This window comes from Psittacula echo (assembly GCF_963264785.1).
Source record: "Psittacula echo genome assembly, chromosome: 15".
In the NCBI taxonomy this organism is placed as follows: Eukaryota; Metazoa; Chordata; class Aves; order Psittaciformes; family Psittacidae; genus Psittacula; species Psittacula echo.
Genome location: NC_137751.1, coordinates 11249606 through 11265598, shown reverse-complemented (window position 1 = coordinate 11265598; position 15993 = coordinate 11249606). Strand labels below are relative to the sequence as shown.

Genomic DNA, 15993 nt, shown 5'->3' with positions numbered 1-15993 from the left:
TCCAACAATTGTTCTTTACACCACAGTTACGATCAGGGTGTCTTGCAATGCTACACTTGCTTAGGAACTGATTAAATGTTTCCTTCTCTTTGTAATCACATGTATGTAGTCATTAGAATGAGTCTATACCTACGCCTCTCGCCCAGCCTTTTAAAAACATGAGTTAGCTCTTAATGACCACCAATTCTGGTGTTTTTAAGAGAGCTCATTTGTGTTGATGCTGTTTCCAGCTGCATATATAACATACACCTACTAACTGCTGTGGCCAGTAATCAAAGTTTACCAGTCTCATTAGCTAACAGCACAGTACAAATCCCATCAACTATAAACAGCATATTCCTTTCCCAGCCAAATATTTTCCTTCGCAGATGCAACACACCCCTTCCAGTATTTAAGATGTTGGGGCTCAGATGTTCAGCACCAGTTGGGACCAGCTTTCACATGAATTCAGTGGTAACTAGCCTCAAGTTACTCAAATGCTGAAACTTGACCTCTCGGGCACACTGACACATACACATGCAGGCGCCCCTACACATAAACACGTAAATGTTGTGTGTCAGTCTCCTGGATGCATTAGTAGTTAATAATACACTTGGTCAGAGTACTTGGAGCACTCCCGCATGGCATTCCTCCTCCCGAGAGCAGAACTTCATTCTACTGTCTTCCACAAACTCCATTTCCTCCCCTGGGAGCCTGCTACCTCCAGAACTCCTTCCATTTAAAGTTTTTGCATCTGATTATTCCTGCCTCTGTGAGTGTCCTTGACTGAATCTCACTTTATGGCTTTCTGCCCAACTGTACTATTTAATCAAGGCTTGACTGCATTTTAATCCTAGTACCCAGTACTGCTCAGCCTCTAACACACACAAATTGATTACAGGGCTCTCTCATTCCTTAGACTAACTCTAACATGAAATAGCAAGCTCTGCTGGACTGAGAACAGCCCTGGTACCACTCCATTTGAGACCTCCACCCAAATTGACACAGTCTGAACCCTAACTACAGTACAGGATTTCTTCTAAGTGAAATGTATTTCCAAGTTGCTCCATCTAATTCACCTTCCTGTAGCTTCCCAAATCAAGCTGTACGGACTTTGCTGCCTTTATCCTGCTAAATAGCTCAGAGAGAAGATGTTGGAATGGCGTGCATTGAACACAGAATCAACAGACTGGTTTGAGTTGGAAAGGACCTTAAGCTCATCCAGTTCTAACCCCCTGCCCAGGGCAGGGACACCTCATGCTAGACCATGTCACCTAAAGCTCTGTCCAAGCTGGCCTTGAATGCTGCCAGAGATGGAGCGTTTACCACTTGGGCAGCCTGTTGCTTTTGTCTAGAACTCTTCTGTGTTTAACTGAAATTCAGCTCCACTAGAAATTATTACTTGGATTAATACTTTTGGTTCCCCTTTTCATAACAAAGAATTGAGTAAGAATAAGGTCTAGGAGTCAGCAACATGGGAAACTGATGCCTACCTCTTGCTTTCACCTTGAAGTCTTCTATATAACATGAAACCAGCCTTGCATTTCTCTGGCAAATCCACCTCAGCTCCTACTCCTGGGCTTGCAATTCCGCTTCTATTCCAGTTCCTTACATTCCCATTTCCACAAGGCAAAGCACCCCAGAACAGTTGTAACAGTTGTACTGGGAATTTAGATCCCCAGTAGATCTCTTCTGCCTGAAGAGAGCTTTTATGTGGATGAGGCTTAGCCTGCTTAGGTACTGCAGTTGCCTGAACTCCTTTTTGTTGATGTTTTAGAGCAGCTCACAACTGGAATCAGTTGTCACAGAAAACACAAATGTTACTGTACCAATTGCATTAATTCATTTAATGAAAAACCTCCATGAAACAGAAACAGAAAGATCTCTATCTGCCTCACCCCCAAAGCTTGGCTCCAGTTCAGCTTCCTACCAACTGCACTGCTCACTGTACACCGTGGCCTTCTTCAGCTTTTCCCCTTCGTCTTGCAACACCTTATATCTTTCTTACCTCTTACACATGCAAACAGCTTGCAATGTCAACAGCTTTGTTTAAAGTTATTAGAAAACTCTTTGCAGAAAGAGCGCCTTGGCCTGTCTGTGAAAAGCTGGCAATGAAGTCTCAGCAGTACAAGATACTCTTCCATCACCACACAAAGTGACAACTCATTAGAACAGCTCTGCACAGGAATCTTAGAACTCTTGTGGTACAAAGTATGTTCTTGTCTCTCCTCCAGTATGCGACAAGACAGAAACAAGAGATGGCAGCAGGACTCTGAACCCAGAGTCACACCTAGAGATGAAGGTTATATCTAGGGATGAAAAGCAGGAATGTTGCCCTCATCTCTCGCTTATCCTCACCAACATTCATTAGCTGCACAAGTCTGTACTACTGCTAGGGCCAGATATCCAAGATAATTGAAAGTAAATGAATTACTGCACTCAGAAGAGCTGGCACTCTGCAGATCAGGCATTACTGGCCCACTCAAGAGTTCTCCTGGAAGAAATTCAGCAAGCTCTTCCTCAAGGAAACATCCCATTCAACCCTGTTTGACAGCAACATTAAGTTAAACGCATTTCACAACTAAGCCCTTGAAAAGGAATGAGGAGGGAGCTGCAATCTTGTGTTATGCTCAAAAATTAAACACAGAACAGCTTATGAAATGCAATTTAAAATTCAGTAAAAGAGAGATATTCCTCTTCACTGCCACCCCTGCCAACTGCAGGCATTCCCTATTAAAGGAATAAGCCTTATTTCCTATTCCTGATTAAAATAACCCCAAGTTATCGCTCAGCAACAGCATCAGGGGGTGGCTTCAATTCTTCTTCCATTGTTATCTATAATTCACTTGAAAGGCACCAATACGAACAGTGGACACCAGTGAGGAACTATTCCTCTCATTTAGCTCTTCCAGATGCGACTGGCAGAGTGGTGTACATCCAAAACCTGCTGCCTTTGGTTATAAACACAACCCCTCCCTTCCTCCACCATATCCGACAGGAATGTCTGTAGAAAAGAGGAATAGGGTGGAGTTTTTCAGGACAACGCTGCTCATGAGTTTGGTACAAACAACATTTGCAGGACTGATGGCACACCATGTCACATGCCCTTTTCTCCAGAGGAAGACGCTACTTTCCAGCATACTCTGCATTAGTCCAAAGTCCTTATCCTGGATGGAAGTGATGGCTTGGCAAAGTCCTCCAACCTTCTGGCTATTTCCACACGACTTTCAATAGCAGCAATCTGTTCTGTTTATGCAAAATAGCTTCCTCACGGTCATCCCTCCTCTATTCTTAATGTACCAGTGACATCAGCTCACCCCATAAAGGTTAAGAAGGCAGGTGGCAAAAACTAGAAGCCATCAGAAGGCATCTCCAGATTGGGATACTGGAAATGAAAGGATCCAATCCTCTCACACAGCCAAACCACCCCTGAAAGTAGCAAATACACCACACACACTGTCTCCTCAGGTTCTGAACACCCACCTTCACTATCTGAGCATTATACACTTCTTAGACCTCTCCAGAAGGGCAGGAGCACTCGAGTTAGGAACACCTCTGTGGGCAGGTTTTCAGGCAACCATGCTGCAGCCTGTGCCTTACCAAAAAGAAACAGTTAAAACCAAGAAACTGCCACATCCATCTCATCCATTCTCTGCCCTCTGAGCTGACCATTGTCCACCTCAGGATTAGAGTTTAGCATAGACTAGTGACGGTCATTCCAGCTTCCCACAGGAAAAGCAGAATTACTTCTATGTCAGAAGCACTTCTAAATCGGATGAAAGTGAGATCTGTATTTCTTAGGCAGTTCTTTTGTTACAAGATTTCACCACAGTGTCTGAAGTTTGGCAAGAATAAATATATCAAAAAAATAAAAGCATCAAACAAAACTGAAACCAACAAAAGGGGAGACAAGCAGCACACAGAAGTCAGCTGCCTTTTGAAAGCACATTTAGAAGTTCCCAATGTAGATTTATTATCCTGTAATAGGATAATAATAATAATAGAGGCTGCAATAATGTGAGTCCTACATACAGAAAAAAACAGCTCCTTTCTAACGGTCTCAAGAAAATACAAAGCTCATCATTGTGAGGATGAAAGGGAAATAAGTGATAACTTCAGGAGAAGACGGAAGTGCTGAAGGGAACATGTACATGAGAAAGTAGCAAGTTAAAAGCACAGGGTTGAAGGAGGCACTAAGGATTATGACAGGAAGACACCATTAAAAGGTTGTATGGGCTTTTCAGAACCCACACACCTCTCAAGTTCTGTTCCCAAGTAATGCAAGAGCTGACCTGGGTGCAAAAGTTTCAGTTTCTACTTAATAACCAGAGATGTGTCTAAAAGCATTTACACAAATCTAAACAAAAATACTTCATAAAGGCTCTCAGGTCCACCACCACCGAATCTTTCCTTGGTCAAGAGAAGAGACAAGCAGTGCGCAAGGTTTCCATGCTTCCCTTCTCCCAGCAGGGAATCCTAACCTGCTAAAAACACACTAGCACCACAGATGAATCAGAACTGGCAGCATTTGCCTTTCAGTAGCCAACTGCTGAAGTCCAAGCCTCCCTTTTCCACCCCACTCAAACTCTCTTCACAGGCTCACAGCAGAGTTAGGAGTGAGCACTCTGTCCCCTTGGCTGACCTCCTTACCAGCCACATCCTGGAAATTCTACTCATCTACTCCTGTGACCAACACATTATAACCCCCTAATGAAAGCAATTTCTTCCTGTGGACCTTTCCTAGTCATTTCCCTGCTTTGTGAGTGCTCCAAGATTACTAGCCTTTATGTTCTTTGCAGGGTCACAAGTACTAAAAGCAGGATTCAATGAAGCCAGCATTGCCAATGGCAGCTCCAGACATGACTGGCAATGTTTTTGACAACAGCTGCCCCTGAGGTAGCCTAGCTCATCAGCACTTACTTTCTCTGTCACTGAAGCAGATAAAAAGCAGCTCAAGAGACTCCCAGCTTCAAGGCAGAATCAACCCATACTATATCTAACAGGCAGTGAAGACCCTGCCCAATTTCACAGACCATCTATCATAGTAATTCCCCATTTTTGGTCTTTCCAGCAATTTCAGGATCATAATTACTACTCTGCTTCTATCACACACTAAAGCCAGTTGCACGGAAGATGAAGGTGAAACTCCATTAGAAAGCAGCAACACTGGCAGAGACATGGAAGAGCCATACCTTGCCCTTGGCATCCATTCTGTGTAAGGCAGGACCTGCTTTACGACAGCAGCAGGAGCTCAGAAGCTCAAGTCAACTACTCAGGACTGCCTTCTCATCTCTAACCTTCTTCTGCTGCACTCCACCACTTCCCAGAAAACTTCCCATCAGTTACTTACACCAACACCTATGGAGAGGCAGAAGTCGCTAAAGAAGCCCCACATGCTTCTCTCTTCTGACACAATGGGCAGAATCCTGCCAGCATGGCGAGAATGATGCAAGCAGAGTAGACACACACAGACCTTGCAGAACAGTCCTGTGTTAGCCCTAGCCAGGGCAAGGTTATGTTCAGTCCTGATTAGAGATAAAGCAAATGAATAGGAAAGACATAAACTATAAATAGGTGGGTCTGTCACTTGTGAATTAGGAAATAAATACCTAAGAGAAACGGAAAGCATCCAAGGTACTCAGGAAAGCAAACAAATAGCTCATCAAAATGAAAAAGATTCTCTACATACCACAGTAATTTGATGGGAGCTAAAAACCTGGAGATAATGTAACAGTGCAGCACACAGCTTTTCTAATTGTGTCAAGATAACATCTGCAGATATTTAACACTCCTCTTATTTTGACATTAGGTGCTGAACAAAATTCTCCCTGTTCAGATTAAAAATGTCCAAAAAATGAAACTACTCCGATGCTGGAATGCAGTGTCAAAGTCTTTGGAAATCTGACAGGGATTTTTGTTTTGGACCTCCTATCGAAAGGGAAGATGAACATTTAGGAACTGTTCAAGTAGTCACCCAGCACCAATGCCAGAAAGCGCTCTCAGCAGGCTGCACATGCTTCCAACAGTGACCACACACTCCAGGAACTCCTCAGAAAATGTGATCAAGGGTGACACACGTGTTATGCCTGAAGCCAGAGGTTGCTGAATGGTCAGCGTGCTGATGGGAGTGGACAGGAATTGGGTGACACATCGTAGTTTGGGAAACTTCTGGTGGACCTTCAGCCTTACATTGAAGAGGCTGCCAGAAACAAAGCAGGAGGCAGTAGAGCATATAGAGGAGCAGGAGGCATATGCTATGGAAGAAAATATCAGGGTAGATACTATCCAATACATGTCATTATAGGTGCACAAGCATCATTCCTGAGAAAGCCACTTGCACCCATCAGCAATTCCATCAAGGGTGATCAACATATTTTGACACTCTTACATGAGATATTTTTGAAGGTAAGTTTACTGAGTTAGTTACCACATTTTGCTGCCTACTTACTGATTGCTTTAGTAACTAGAGAGTTACTAGGAAATTTAGGTTTGCATTTAATAGGCTATAACATGTATTCACATAACACACCATGTCTAATGAACATTAAACTTTTCAGAATGAGAAGATATTTTTAGATGCTTTGTGGAACCAAACACTGAACTTCAGTTTCAAAGATCTCAAAATTACAGCAGAGCCACATTTCACTAAAGGAATTGCTGAGCCAGTCTCTAGTAGAGAACTACATATGTGCAAGGACCTGTGCTAGATCCAAACTTGAAAGGAGGGTACCTCAGCCTGCCATGGACCTGCAGTGTAGAACTGCCCTGCTAACCAGAGAGCACCAAGACAACCATCTCTGGGAGAACATCACCGCTCAAACGGAAGATCTTGCTTTGTCTACAATAGGAGCTGGGACTCTGAAGTACAAAAACATCCCTGTACTAGGATTTAGTAGCAACAGGAACAGATAGTGCAATGCCTCTTTTGACTCCCACTGCCTTCTCATACATGTTCTCAGTTTCTAAGGCCAAGATGAGAAATGCTCAGTGGCAGTAAAGAGCTCTGAACTTGCTGTCTGTGATACACAGACTTAACTTCCCTGCTTCCAAACAGTGGCTACAAGGAAGAGGGAGAAACAAGAAGGAACTGAAGTATTTGACAAAAGGAAGAACACTTCACATGAGCTCAACTCCTGAAGAGAACAACAGTGATACCATGGGAAATGATACTGCATAATCTACACATCATATTTTCACACAGTTTGGCAGTTCTCTGTTTAACAGTTCACAGGGGAGCAAATCAAGACCTGAAGAAGCGAGGTCCCATCAACGCTACTTTGAATCCCCTCTAGAGCACTCTGATGCGCTTTCAGACTTTCAGGTCTCTAGCTTTGATGTTCATTCTCACGGCTTTATCCAATTTTGTATCACAATTGCATTTGCTAGTTTAAGATTTTCCTGGCAGTGCAGTTCTGCATCTCTTCTCCTGAGAAAAAGAAACTTTGTGAAGCAGTAGTAAAACAGGAGAAAGTTTTTGCACTCTATCACATCACGAATGAAGTCTTCATTTTCTTATGCTACTTTGAAAATTGTAAACACATGGGAATCCAAGAGGTTTGAAAAGTCTCAAGATGACAAGATGCAAAAAAATAGTTATTAAAAGTAGATGAAAATATTCCAAGAACTGAAGTGAGGAGGCGAGGAAAAAAAAGGAAGTTCTCAAAATAAACTATTAAGCTTGGAATCACCATGGCATCACTTTAGAGGTGCCGAGGTTACTCTTGGAGCTGCTTCGTGCCCAAAAAGCTAAGCTGTCTGCCATCAATCTGCCTCTGGGGTAAATAGGATCCTGGCTACTATCCCAAATTCAAGCAGTACAAACAAACAAAAAAGAAGTCTATGTTAGATTTGTAAAGTGAAATAAGACCTTGCCTAGCTGGAGAGCTTTAGGGCAATGCTGAGCCCCTGAACTTGCAAGTGACACTTTTCCTCTCCCAAGAGATTGCATTTGCCTTTGAACTTTCAGCCATATAGAAAAAAGGCTGAGTTGAAATGTCAGCATCATCTTGGATTCAAATCAATCAGCTTGATGCATGATTGCAATAGCTAAACCACTTCACCTCTGCACTGCCCTCATCCATATGTTCTTTATATCAGCAGTCAGCAGACTGGGTGGCTCGGTGGATTCATTTCCTGTCCTAGGTTTGGGCTCCACTTTAAACAAAACAAAACCCCCTGAAACTGGAAAATAAAAATTAGCATCTCCTGACAGTTAAATTCACCAGACTTGTTACATCAAGTCTCTTTCTCCATCGAAGAAAGTTGCAAGAAACCCTTTGGGAAGCACTGGTACAACTGGCGAGTTTTAGCTATCTGCTCAACCAGCTGGTCACACTTCCACAAAACCAATAAAAGAACTGGAGCCCTTTCAAATGCTGACATACCTTTGGGTGAGGGGAAAGCACTGAAGGGAAGAGCAGAGAGCCCCAAGCAGTGCCAACTTAAAGAAACAGATTGGAAGCAGCCATCCCCACCTCAGTAAATTAATAGCCCACTGAGTAGCAAGCTCTCCACCCACTTCTCCAGCTGGGCTTCCTCCAGATGATGTTGCTCTTTATCAGCTACAATGCAAGAGTTAAATTCCCAAGATAATTTAAATCTAAACAATGTGCAGCCTTCAGCATTAATGTAGGTGCCTGCCAGCTGGTGACAGTTAAGTGGTTACTTTCTCAAGCTAAACTTATTAGCTAAAGGTCAAGACACTCCGGAATAATGGAACTGCATTCAAAGCTTGCTCTACCAGAGCTCAGTGAGTCACTGTGGAAGGGGAGGTTTCTCATTGAAGGTGTGTTACAGCAAGCCAGTCTCACCAGGAGTATGTCATACTTCGGAGCTACACATCCAGGGTGGACAGTTTCCTTTGCAAAAGAAAAGCTGATCTGCCTTTGAGAGCTAACAAGGAAGCCTGTACATAGTAAACAGCTACACTGCAGCCTTTGAATGACATTAAGCTCTTTGACTTGGTTTCCCCAGTTCACCCTCCCACCATCTTCCCTCATGAAATGCTAATAGAAATAAATCTAGAAAGGGTAAAGAAGGCCTCATATAAGGACAGGTAGTAAAAAATAACCCCTTCTCCACATAGGCTAGAGTGGACACTGCTCCAGAACAACACAGAAAAGGAGCAAGTATCAACCCTGCTCACTGGGGATTAAAAACTGAATCAACAAATAGGATCTCTCAAGCCTCAAGATGCAAAACAAACCCACCATCGATCTGAAGAGACCCTGCAGCCATGCAAAACTGCTCTGTGTACTTGAGCAATCCATTCTATCTCCTGTCTTAGTCTGTTCTACTCATGGAAATGCAGCCTTGTTATTTCAGAGCTCCCAGGGAACGGAAACTTTTGCCTTCGGTCTCTGGAAACAGGAGACATTCTGAAGTGAAAGCTCAAGAGCCACTGCAGTTGTCATTCTGCTGACACATGGAGAACAATAGTGACCATCAGAGAATTAGAGCATTTGTAATAGAGCGAAAAGGCAAGTTAAAAATAGCTCATGTCCAATCTGCCTTCAATCATACCTACCTCACATCAGCTTCAAAAGCACCAGCTGCACATACGAGTGAAATGAAACAGTGAGGAGAAAGCTAACACCAAAAAAAAGATGAAAGCATTTTGAGGTTCTACCCTGTTAATTTGCTGTGGCTCCAGAACTGCACTGGTTTGGTTTTGCTTCAGTTTACTTGTCTGTTTTCTTTTGTCTGCTGTTTCCAGGAAGGACCCACACAGATGTAAGCATCCCACCCTCTCAGAGGAACCAGATTTGCAGTAGAAGAGAGTGCAAAAAAAGAAAGAGTACAAAAGGCTTTATAACAGATTGCCAAAAAGCCCTAAAAGACTCTTTTCAGCCCTTTTTACTCACAATTCCAAGTGACATGAACATTAAGAATTAACATAAGGAGCAAGTGAATCCTCCAGGTTTAAAACTGATGCCTCTGGACAGTTTGAGGTGCCGTGTACAGCACTGGTGTCGACACCACTCCTAGAAATTAAGGGGTACAACCCTTCTGTACTAAAAAGGGGTAATTTTTTCTCTCCTCCTTTCAAGAACACAGGGCTGTTGGTAGCGCCAGATGTTTTAGGGAGGAAAAAAAAAAAAGGTAAGAATAATCTCACACATGAAAGTGAGGGCTCGCTACTGGCCGCCTGCTCACGCTCCACACGCTGTATCCAAGCCCAAAAGAACAGTTCCACCTTGAAAACCGACTGCATAAAATTGTCACCTCGTTGCACAGAGCCGCTCCTGTGAGATCGCTGCCGACTTTCTCAAACAAGCTTATGTTGGCTTTTTATTTGCCCTGAAATCTGCGGAAACAGATCTGGCACTGCAGGAGAGAGCTGGATTCTCTCCTTTACACCAGCAGCACCACTAAGCTGTAATTACTCTCACCTGTTCAAACCTACAGGCATGAACAGGCTGCACACACCAGCTCCTCAGGTCCCTGGTCAGATCCTCAGCCAGGCTGAGCTGCAGCTATTTGGGTAACAGTGCTGCCACAGTCCCTCCTTTAGCATCCCCTGCAGTGATAGGTAAGAAACCAAGGTGCTCACAGAAGCTTATCTTCCCCAAGCTCACTTCTTCTAGCAGCATGCTAAAATGCTAAGCTGTCTTCTGCAGACTGTAACTTAGAGTAGCTTTGCTACTTAAGGCTTTTCTTGAGCTTCTGGGAAGCTATTGTTTTCTCAGCAGCCTGAAGCGAGCTGCTGTCTGCAGCCATCATTCTTTGTGGCTGTAAGGAGACAGTTTCCTAGTTAGAGATTTGCCTGAACCGTGTGATTAGCACCAAGGTATTGCAGCACAAAGAAAACTACCAGAAGCAGCTACAAACATTGCTGGATAACTCACCCTCTTCACAGTTGCTCCCCGTGAAGCCAGGGCAGCACCTCCACTCCAGCGTGGTCACAGTTCGGTAGGACATTTTATACGTGGGCCTGATGAGAGTCCTGTAACTAACACAAACAAGAAGTCAGCAGGATACACTTATGTACTCAAGGCTCATGTTGTTACTAATTCACAGCACATCTTCCCACCTGCCCCTGAGCACCCAGCCACCCCTGGCTGCAGAAAAAGGAGACACACAAAGCAACATAGCAATGGTTTACTATAGTATGGATCCAGTTCAACAACCCTGATTTTTCTCCTTAAGCCCTGATACGCTTCTGGCTCTTCTCCATACCTCTCCTGCAAATTATGCTTTGTGGGGGTCTCATTGCTACCAAGTCATTGCAAGTAGTGGAGGTGCTGACTCTGGTTTCCCTCACTCTGCCTGCATGTGGATGTGTCTGACCTTGAACAAAGGCTGCCTCATTAGCCTTTCCTCACTCAGCACTAGCAGAGGTTCCAAAACATTACTCACATAAATATAAATCTCTTGTGTGTCTTCCATTTTCTCACCCCCACCACTCAGATCCAGGGTGCTTTAACACAGCAGCATAACAAACATCATCACAACACAACATTTGCTATACAAAACAGATGCAGACAGGCCAGAGAGGGTCCAGAGAAGAGCCACAAAGAAAAGTCCAAAGACTGGGCAGCCATGTGAGGTAAGGCTGAGAGAACTGGGTTTGTTCAGCCTAGAGAAAAGAAGGCCGAGAGAAGACCTTATCACCATGTTCCAGTATTTGAGGGGTGGCTACAAAGATGATGGAGACTCCCTTCTTACAAGGAATCACATGGAAAAGATGACCAGCGATGGGTACAAGTTACCCCAGGGGAGATTCCAATTGGGCACAAGAAGAAAATTTTTCACAATGAGAAACAATCAGCCACTGGAATAATCTCCCCAGGGAAGTGGTGGATTCCCCAATGTTGGATACTGTTAAGATCCAGCTGGAGAGGGTTCTGAGACATCTAGGGTCATGCTCTAACAAAAAAGGCTGGACCAGATGATCCCTGAGGTCCCTCCCAACCTGGTATTCTATGATTCTATGAAGACTACATCAGGGATCACCATGGAGCCTTTTTCCCAGCTAGCTGACCCATGCCTCAGGATTCCCCACCTGAAATAGGGTTACACTCTTCCTCACCACAGCTGTGGTTCTGCAGGACATATTGGTTAGCTTCATGTCCAGCAGACTGCATCCCAGAGTCCCAGTTAAAGCACAAGTCCTGCCATGCCCCACTGGAAACTAAAGGGCTACCTGCAGACACAGGCAGAGCCGTGGAAGGCACCAGTGATTCTGAAGTCAAGACAAACCAGCCAGTTGCACAAATGCCAGCTTTGATTTTAAACCGGCAGCCCTTCAGAGCTGGCAGATCAGAGTTTTCTCAGTATACAGCCAGACAAGTCATTGCTGCTATTCATGAAGCTAAAAGCAAACACAGAAGTCACACTCTACAAGCTCCCCTCAAAATTCCTCCCCTTGTTTAACAGCCAAAGGAATTTGGCACACACAGGGAGAGGCTGAAGCTTTGGGATTACAGTGTTGCAGGCTGCAGCTTTATGGTTTTTTCTCAAGGCCAGGCAGACACAAGCCCCAGCACTGGGGTCTTCTCAGGGGAAGAGCCTCCTCCTGCAGTGTGAGACCCAGCAGAAGACAAAGCACAGCCTCTGCCTGCAGCACTGCCCCAGGCTCAGATGCACAAGGGCAAAATGGAGCTAGAAATTGCAGGAATTTCATCCAAACCCCTCCCCAAGGGGTAACAGGTACAGGTGTACATCCAGGAGAGCACTGCAGTGACATGGGTACAGATACTCTCAAGAGCCATCACCAAGGCTTGCCAGGAGAGGCTGCCCATGTATGTCTTGGAAAGAAGGTAGCAGCTCAGTCTTTGGGAAATTAATTTCTCAATAAACTGTTGCTGATTGTTTCTTATGCCAGCTGCCAAACACAGAAGCCAACTTCTCCTATAGCAAACAGACAAGAGGGCTGCACAAGCTTCCTTCTGAGCACGAGGCTGCCTGTTTGGAGTGGCATTGGCATTGGCCAGCGATGGGAGAACAATGCTGTCTCCTCTGAGAATATCACGTCCTTGCTCTCTGGGCAGCCAAAAAGCACACCAGTGACTGCTAACACTGACAATTGCTATCCAGGCACTTGTCTAATACAGGTTGGACAAAGCCAGCTTGCCCCACTTAGTGCTTTGCACTTCTGCATCCAATGGTATTCAGGAGTTTGCAGTCATGAGTGAGCTTGAGGACTCAGCACCACATTGATGTAGGTAGAGCTTCAGTGCTTTTTCAGAGAGACCCAAGGCATGAAGACTTTCAGTATCTTGCTGAGGGTCTCCCAGAAGAGCTCTGGCAAAGCTCAGGAACCAAACTCAAGTCTCCCAACTCCCAGTCCTGGCACTGGACTCAAGACATCTTTCCACACACAAGCCCCGAACCATCAGTCAGAAGTTCATGACTTTGTCACTAACACCACAGCTGGACTTGACCTCAAGATGAAAGTCTCCAACCCAGTTACCAGTGTCCAGAGCCAGCCAGTCTCCAACTACACCGTGATTTTAAAACCACGTTTCTGCCAACACCAAGATGTTAAAACTCTCTCAAACTTCATTATGAAGTGTGGAGAGTGGCTTGAGCCAGACTGGAATCTTGGCAGCAGTTCTGTGTCGGGGAAGTAGCTATAGTTTAATCCTCAAACGAGCGAGGACTTCTCAGGGCATGACAAACATGGAGCTCAGCTGTCACAGCCTACCACCCACCCTCAATTTCCTGGAAGAGTCCTGACATTTGCAGCTCTGTTCAGCATTGTGCATTCAGGCATGTGAAGCAGTCCCAGCTTGCTAGCTCAAATCTGCTCTGATGTTGCTCTGTTCTCTGTAGCACCGCTTTCCCTCATCCATGTGAGCTGCACCAAGGTCTGTTGTTACATGCATCATCACAACATGCAGCTTCCCAACTGCTATTCCAGGAGGGAAACAAAGAAAACTCCTTTAATGAAGCATCATCACTGCCTGATACCAGAAGTGTTGCAACTGGAGGAAAGGAAAAAAAAACCATGGGAAAAGGAGAGGAAAAGAGCATACCTGTTAAAGATCAGAAGCCTTGGAATTAGAATGTGTGGAAAACACAACAGGCAGAATAAAGGCTTGGCAGTGGAATAGGGAAGCTTCTCCCTTGGATGCCACCCAAGCCACAAGCAAAGAGCAAAACCACAGTAAGAAAGGAGGTTAGGATGAGCTACAACTGCACCTTCTTGGCTTCCCAGGCAGCCAAAGGATATGTTTGGCATATACAGTTCCCTGCCAAGCTTCCAAGCACTTCAAAGAAGCAAACTAGCAGGACCTGTCACTCTACCACAGGAGATAGGCCTCATTTACCAACATGTACGCTGAGGCTCACAGCAAGGTCCCAGGGAGTATGGGAAGAACCCAGCAAACTCAGCCAGCACTACTGCTGTCACTGCATCAGAGCAAACCCCTGGCTGCCCCTGGAGACTGCCTGATGGTGTCAGACAAGGCTACAGGAGCTCACCTGCCTGCAGTCATCATTTGAGAAAGAGTCTCTTGCTTGTGCCTCTGTGTGACTGCCCAGGAAGGGGTAATGTGGGGAGGGAGCATGAGATGACTGATTAACTGTTTTGGGGGTATGAAGCTAGAAATACTGAAGAAGTCAGGACATGGCAGCCAACAAGTCTCACACCTCAACACACAAGGATACGCTCCCCCTGCTCTCAAGGAAGTGTCACTGAACACAACAGCCAGATGTGGCACAAGGGAATTGTCACATTCTTGGATCAGAGCCTCTCAAATCAGGTCAAAGAGAGGTGCAATCTCTGCCCTGATCCAAGCAGAACAGCCTGTCACACACAGGAAATACCTTCCCTGTTATGGATTTCCCTGCCCTTTGACATTTACAAAGATGACATGAGAGGGAAGGTGTGAAACTCATTTCCACATCACAAGAGATGGTTTTGTTAGTGTGATTCATTCAGCCACTGCAGTTTGTGCCTGAGGAGACCTCAGCAACCTTCAGAGGCTTCTGTTCATTTCCATTCAAGTTCCAGGTTGAAAGTTTCAACCTCACTTACTGATGGGTTTCAGGATAACAAGAGGAATGAACTTGCCTTTTGGCTGGCAAAGAATCTGGAAACCAAGGAATTCAAACTTGCTTTTACCTACTACTCTCATGGCAACAAATTCATACATCAATGTAGTGGGTCCAACCCTGCACATCGAACTGGCATACAGCCTTTCAAACAGGGACAATCCATCTTCATTCTAACAAGCGTTATTTCTGCATTAAAAGAGAGCCTGTTCCAGAGAAGCTATCAAGAACTTGCCTCTGAACACCACCATCCCCACTCTAGATAGACCACCATAACTATCCTCCCAAGGACCACCAGACACCGATTACACCATGCAGCTTCTCTATGGAATAGGCAAGATAACTTCACCTCACAGGGACAAAGAGTACCTTGGCCATCATGTTTGCAATCACAAGCATGGCAGAGACCACCACTTGTGAATGAGACCTGTGCTCTTTTCTTTCCTGCAGCCCCAACTTTTCCAGCTTCCCTAGCACACAGGCAGCAGTTCCTCAGGGGAGAACATAACCAGGAGTTTCGAACATGCTCCTGCAGACACTGGACAAAATACAAAACCTGCAGCTGCAGATATGTTGGAGGCCACTGTACATCTCCTGCCTTTGCCAAAGGGGAGGAAGAAGTTTCTGTTTAACTCTGAGCGTGTCTGGTTTGCACAAGTTAGAGTCTAAAACCCAGAAAACACAAACTTACACAAACCCTATCTCCTCAAGCTGTACACAGCAGCAGTTTACAGTCTCTCAGTCCTAAGTCAAAGGACACAAAGACAGATGTTTCTGTGCCACCAGAGTAATCATCAGCTCCTGTCTTCATTAACAATGAGATCTCAGTGCTACTTCAGACCAGCACTGCCCTGCCATAGCAACGAGGAAGAAGAGTGCCCAGACAGCATGTATGACATTGCGAGATCAAAAGGCCTTCACTAGCAGCCTGAGAAGACCTGAGCACAGCCTGCAAAGCAGATGGCCCTCCACCTGTGCCCAGCCAGCAGCACACAGCCACCCACACTGCTTCCA

At 45.0% G+C, this 15993-nt stretch overlaps 1 protein-coding gene across 1 annotated transcript in view; it reads right to left on the bottom strand.

The window, feature by feature from the left end:
- Positions 1-15993, bottom strand: part of COL26A1 (collagen type XXVI alpha 1 chain) — a gene marked incomplete at both ends in the record, with an annotated part of 170324 nt that overhangs the window by 123825 nt on the left and 30506 nt on the right. The window contains one exon of the mRNA XM_080629926.1: positions 10827-10930. Within this exon, the coding sequence (XP_080486052.1) occupies positions 10827-10930 (104 nt within the window). The remainder of the gene's footprint in view (positions 1-10826; positions 10931-15993) is intronic.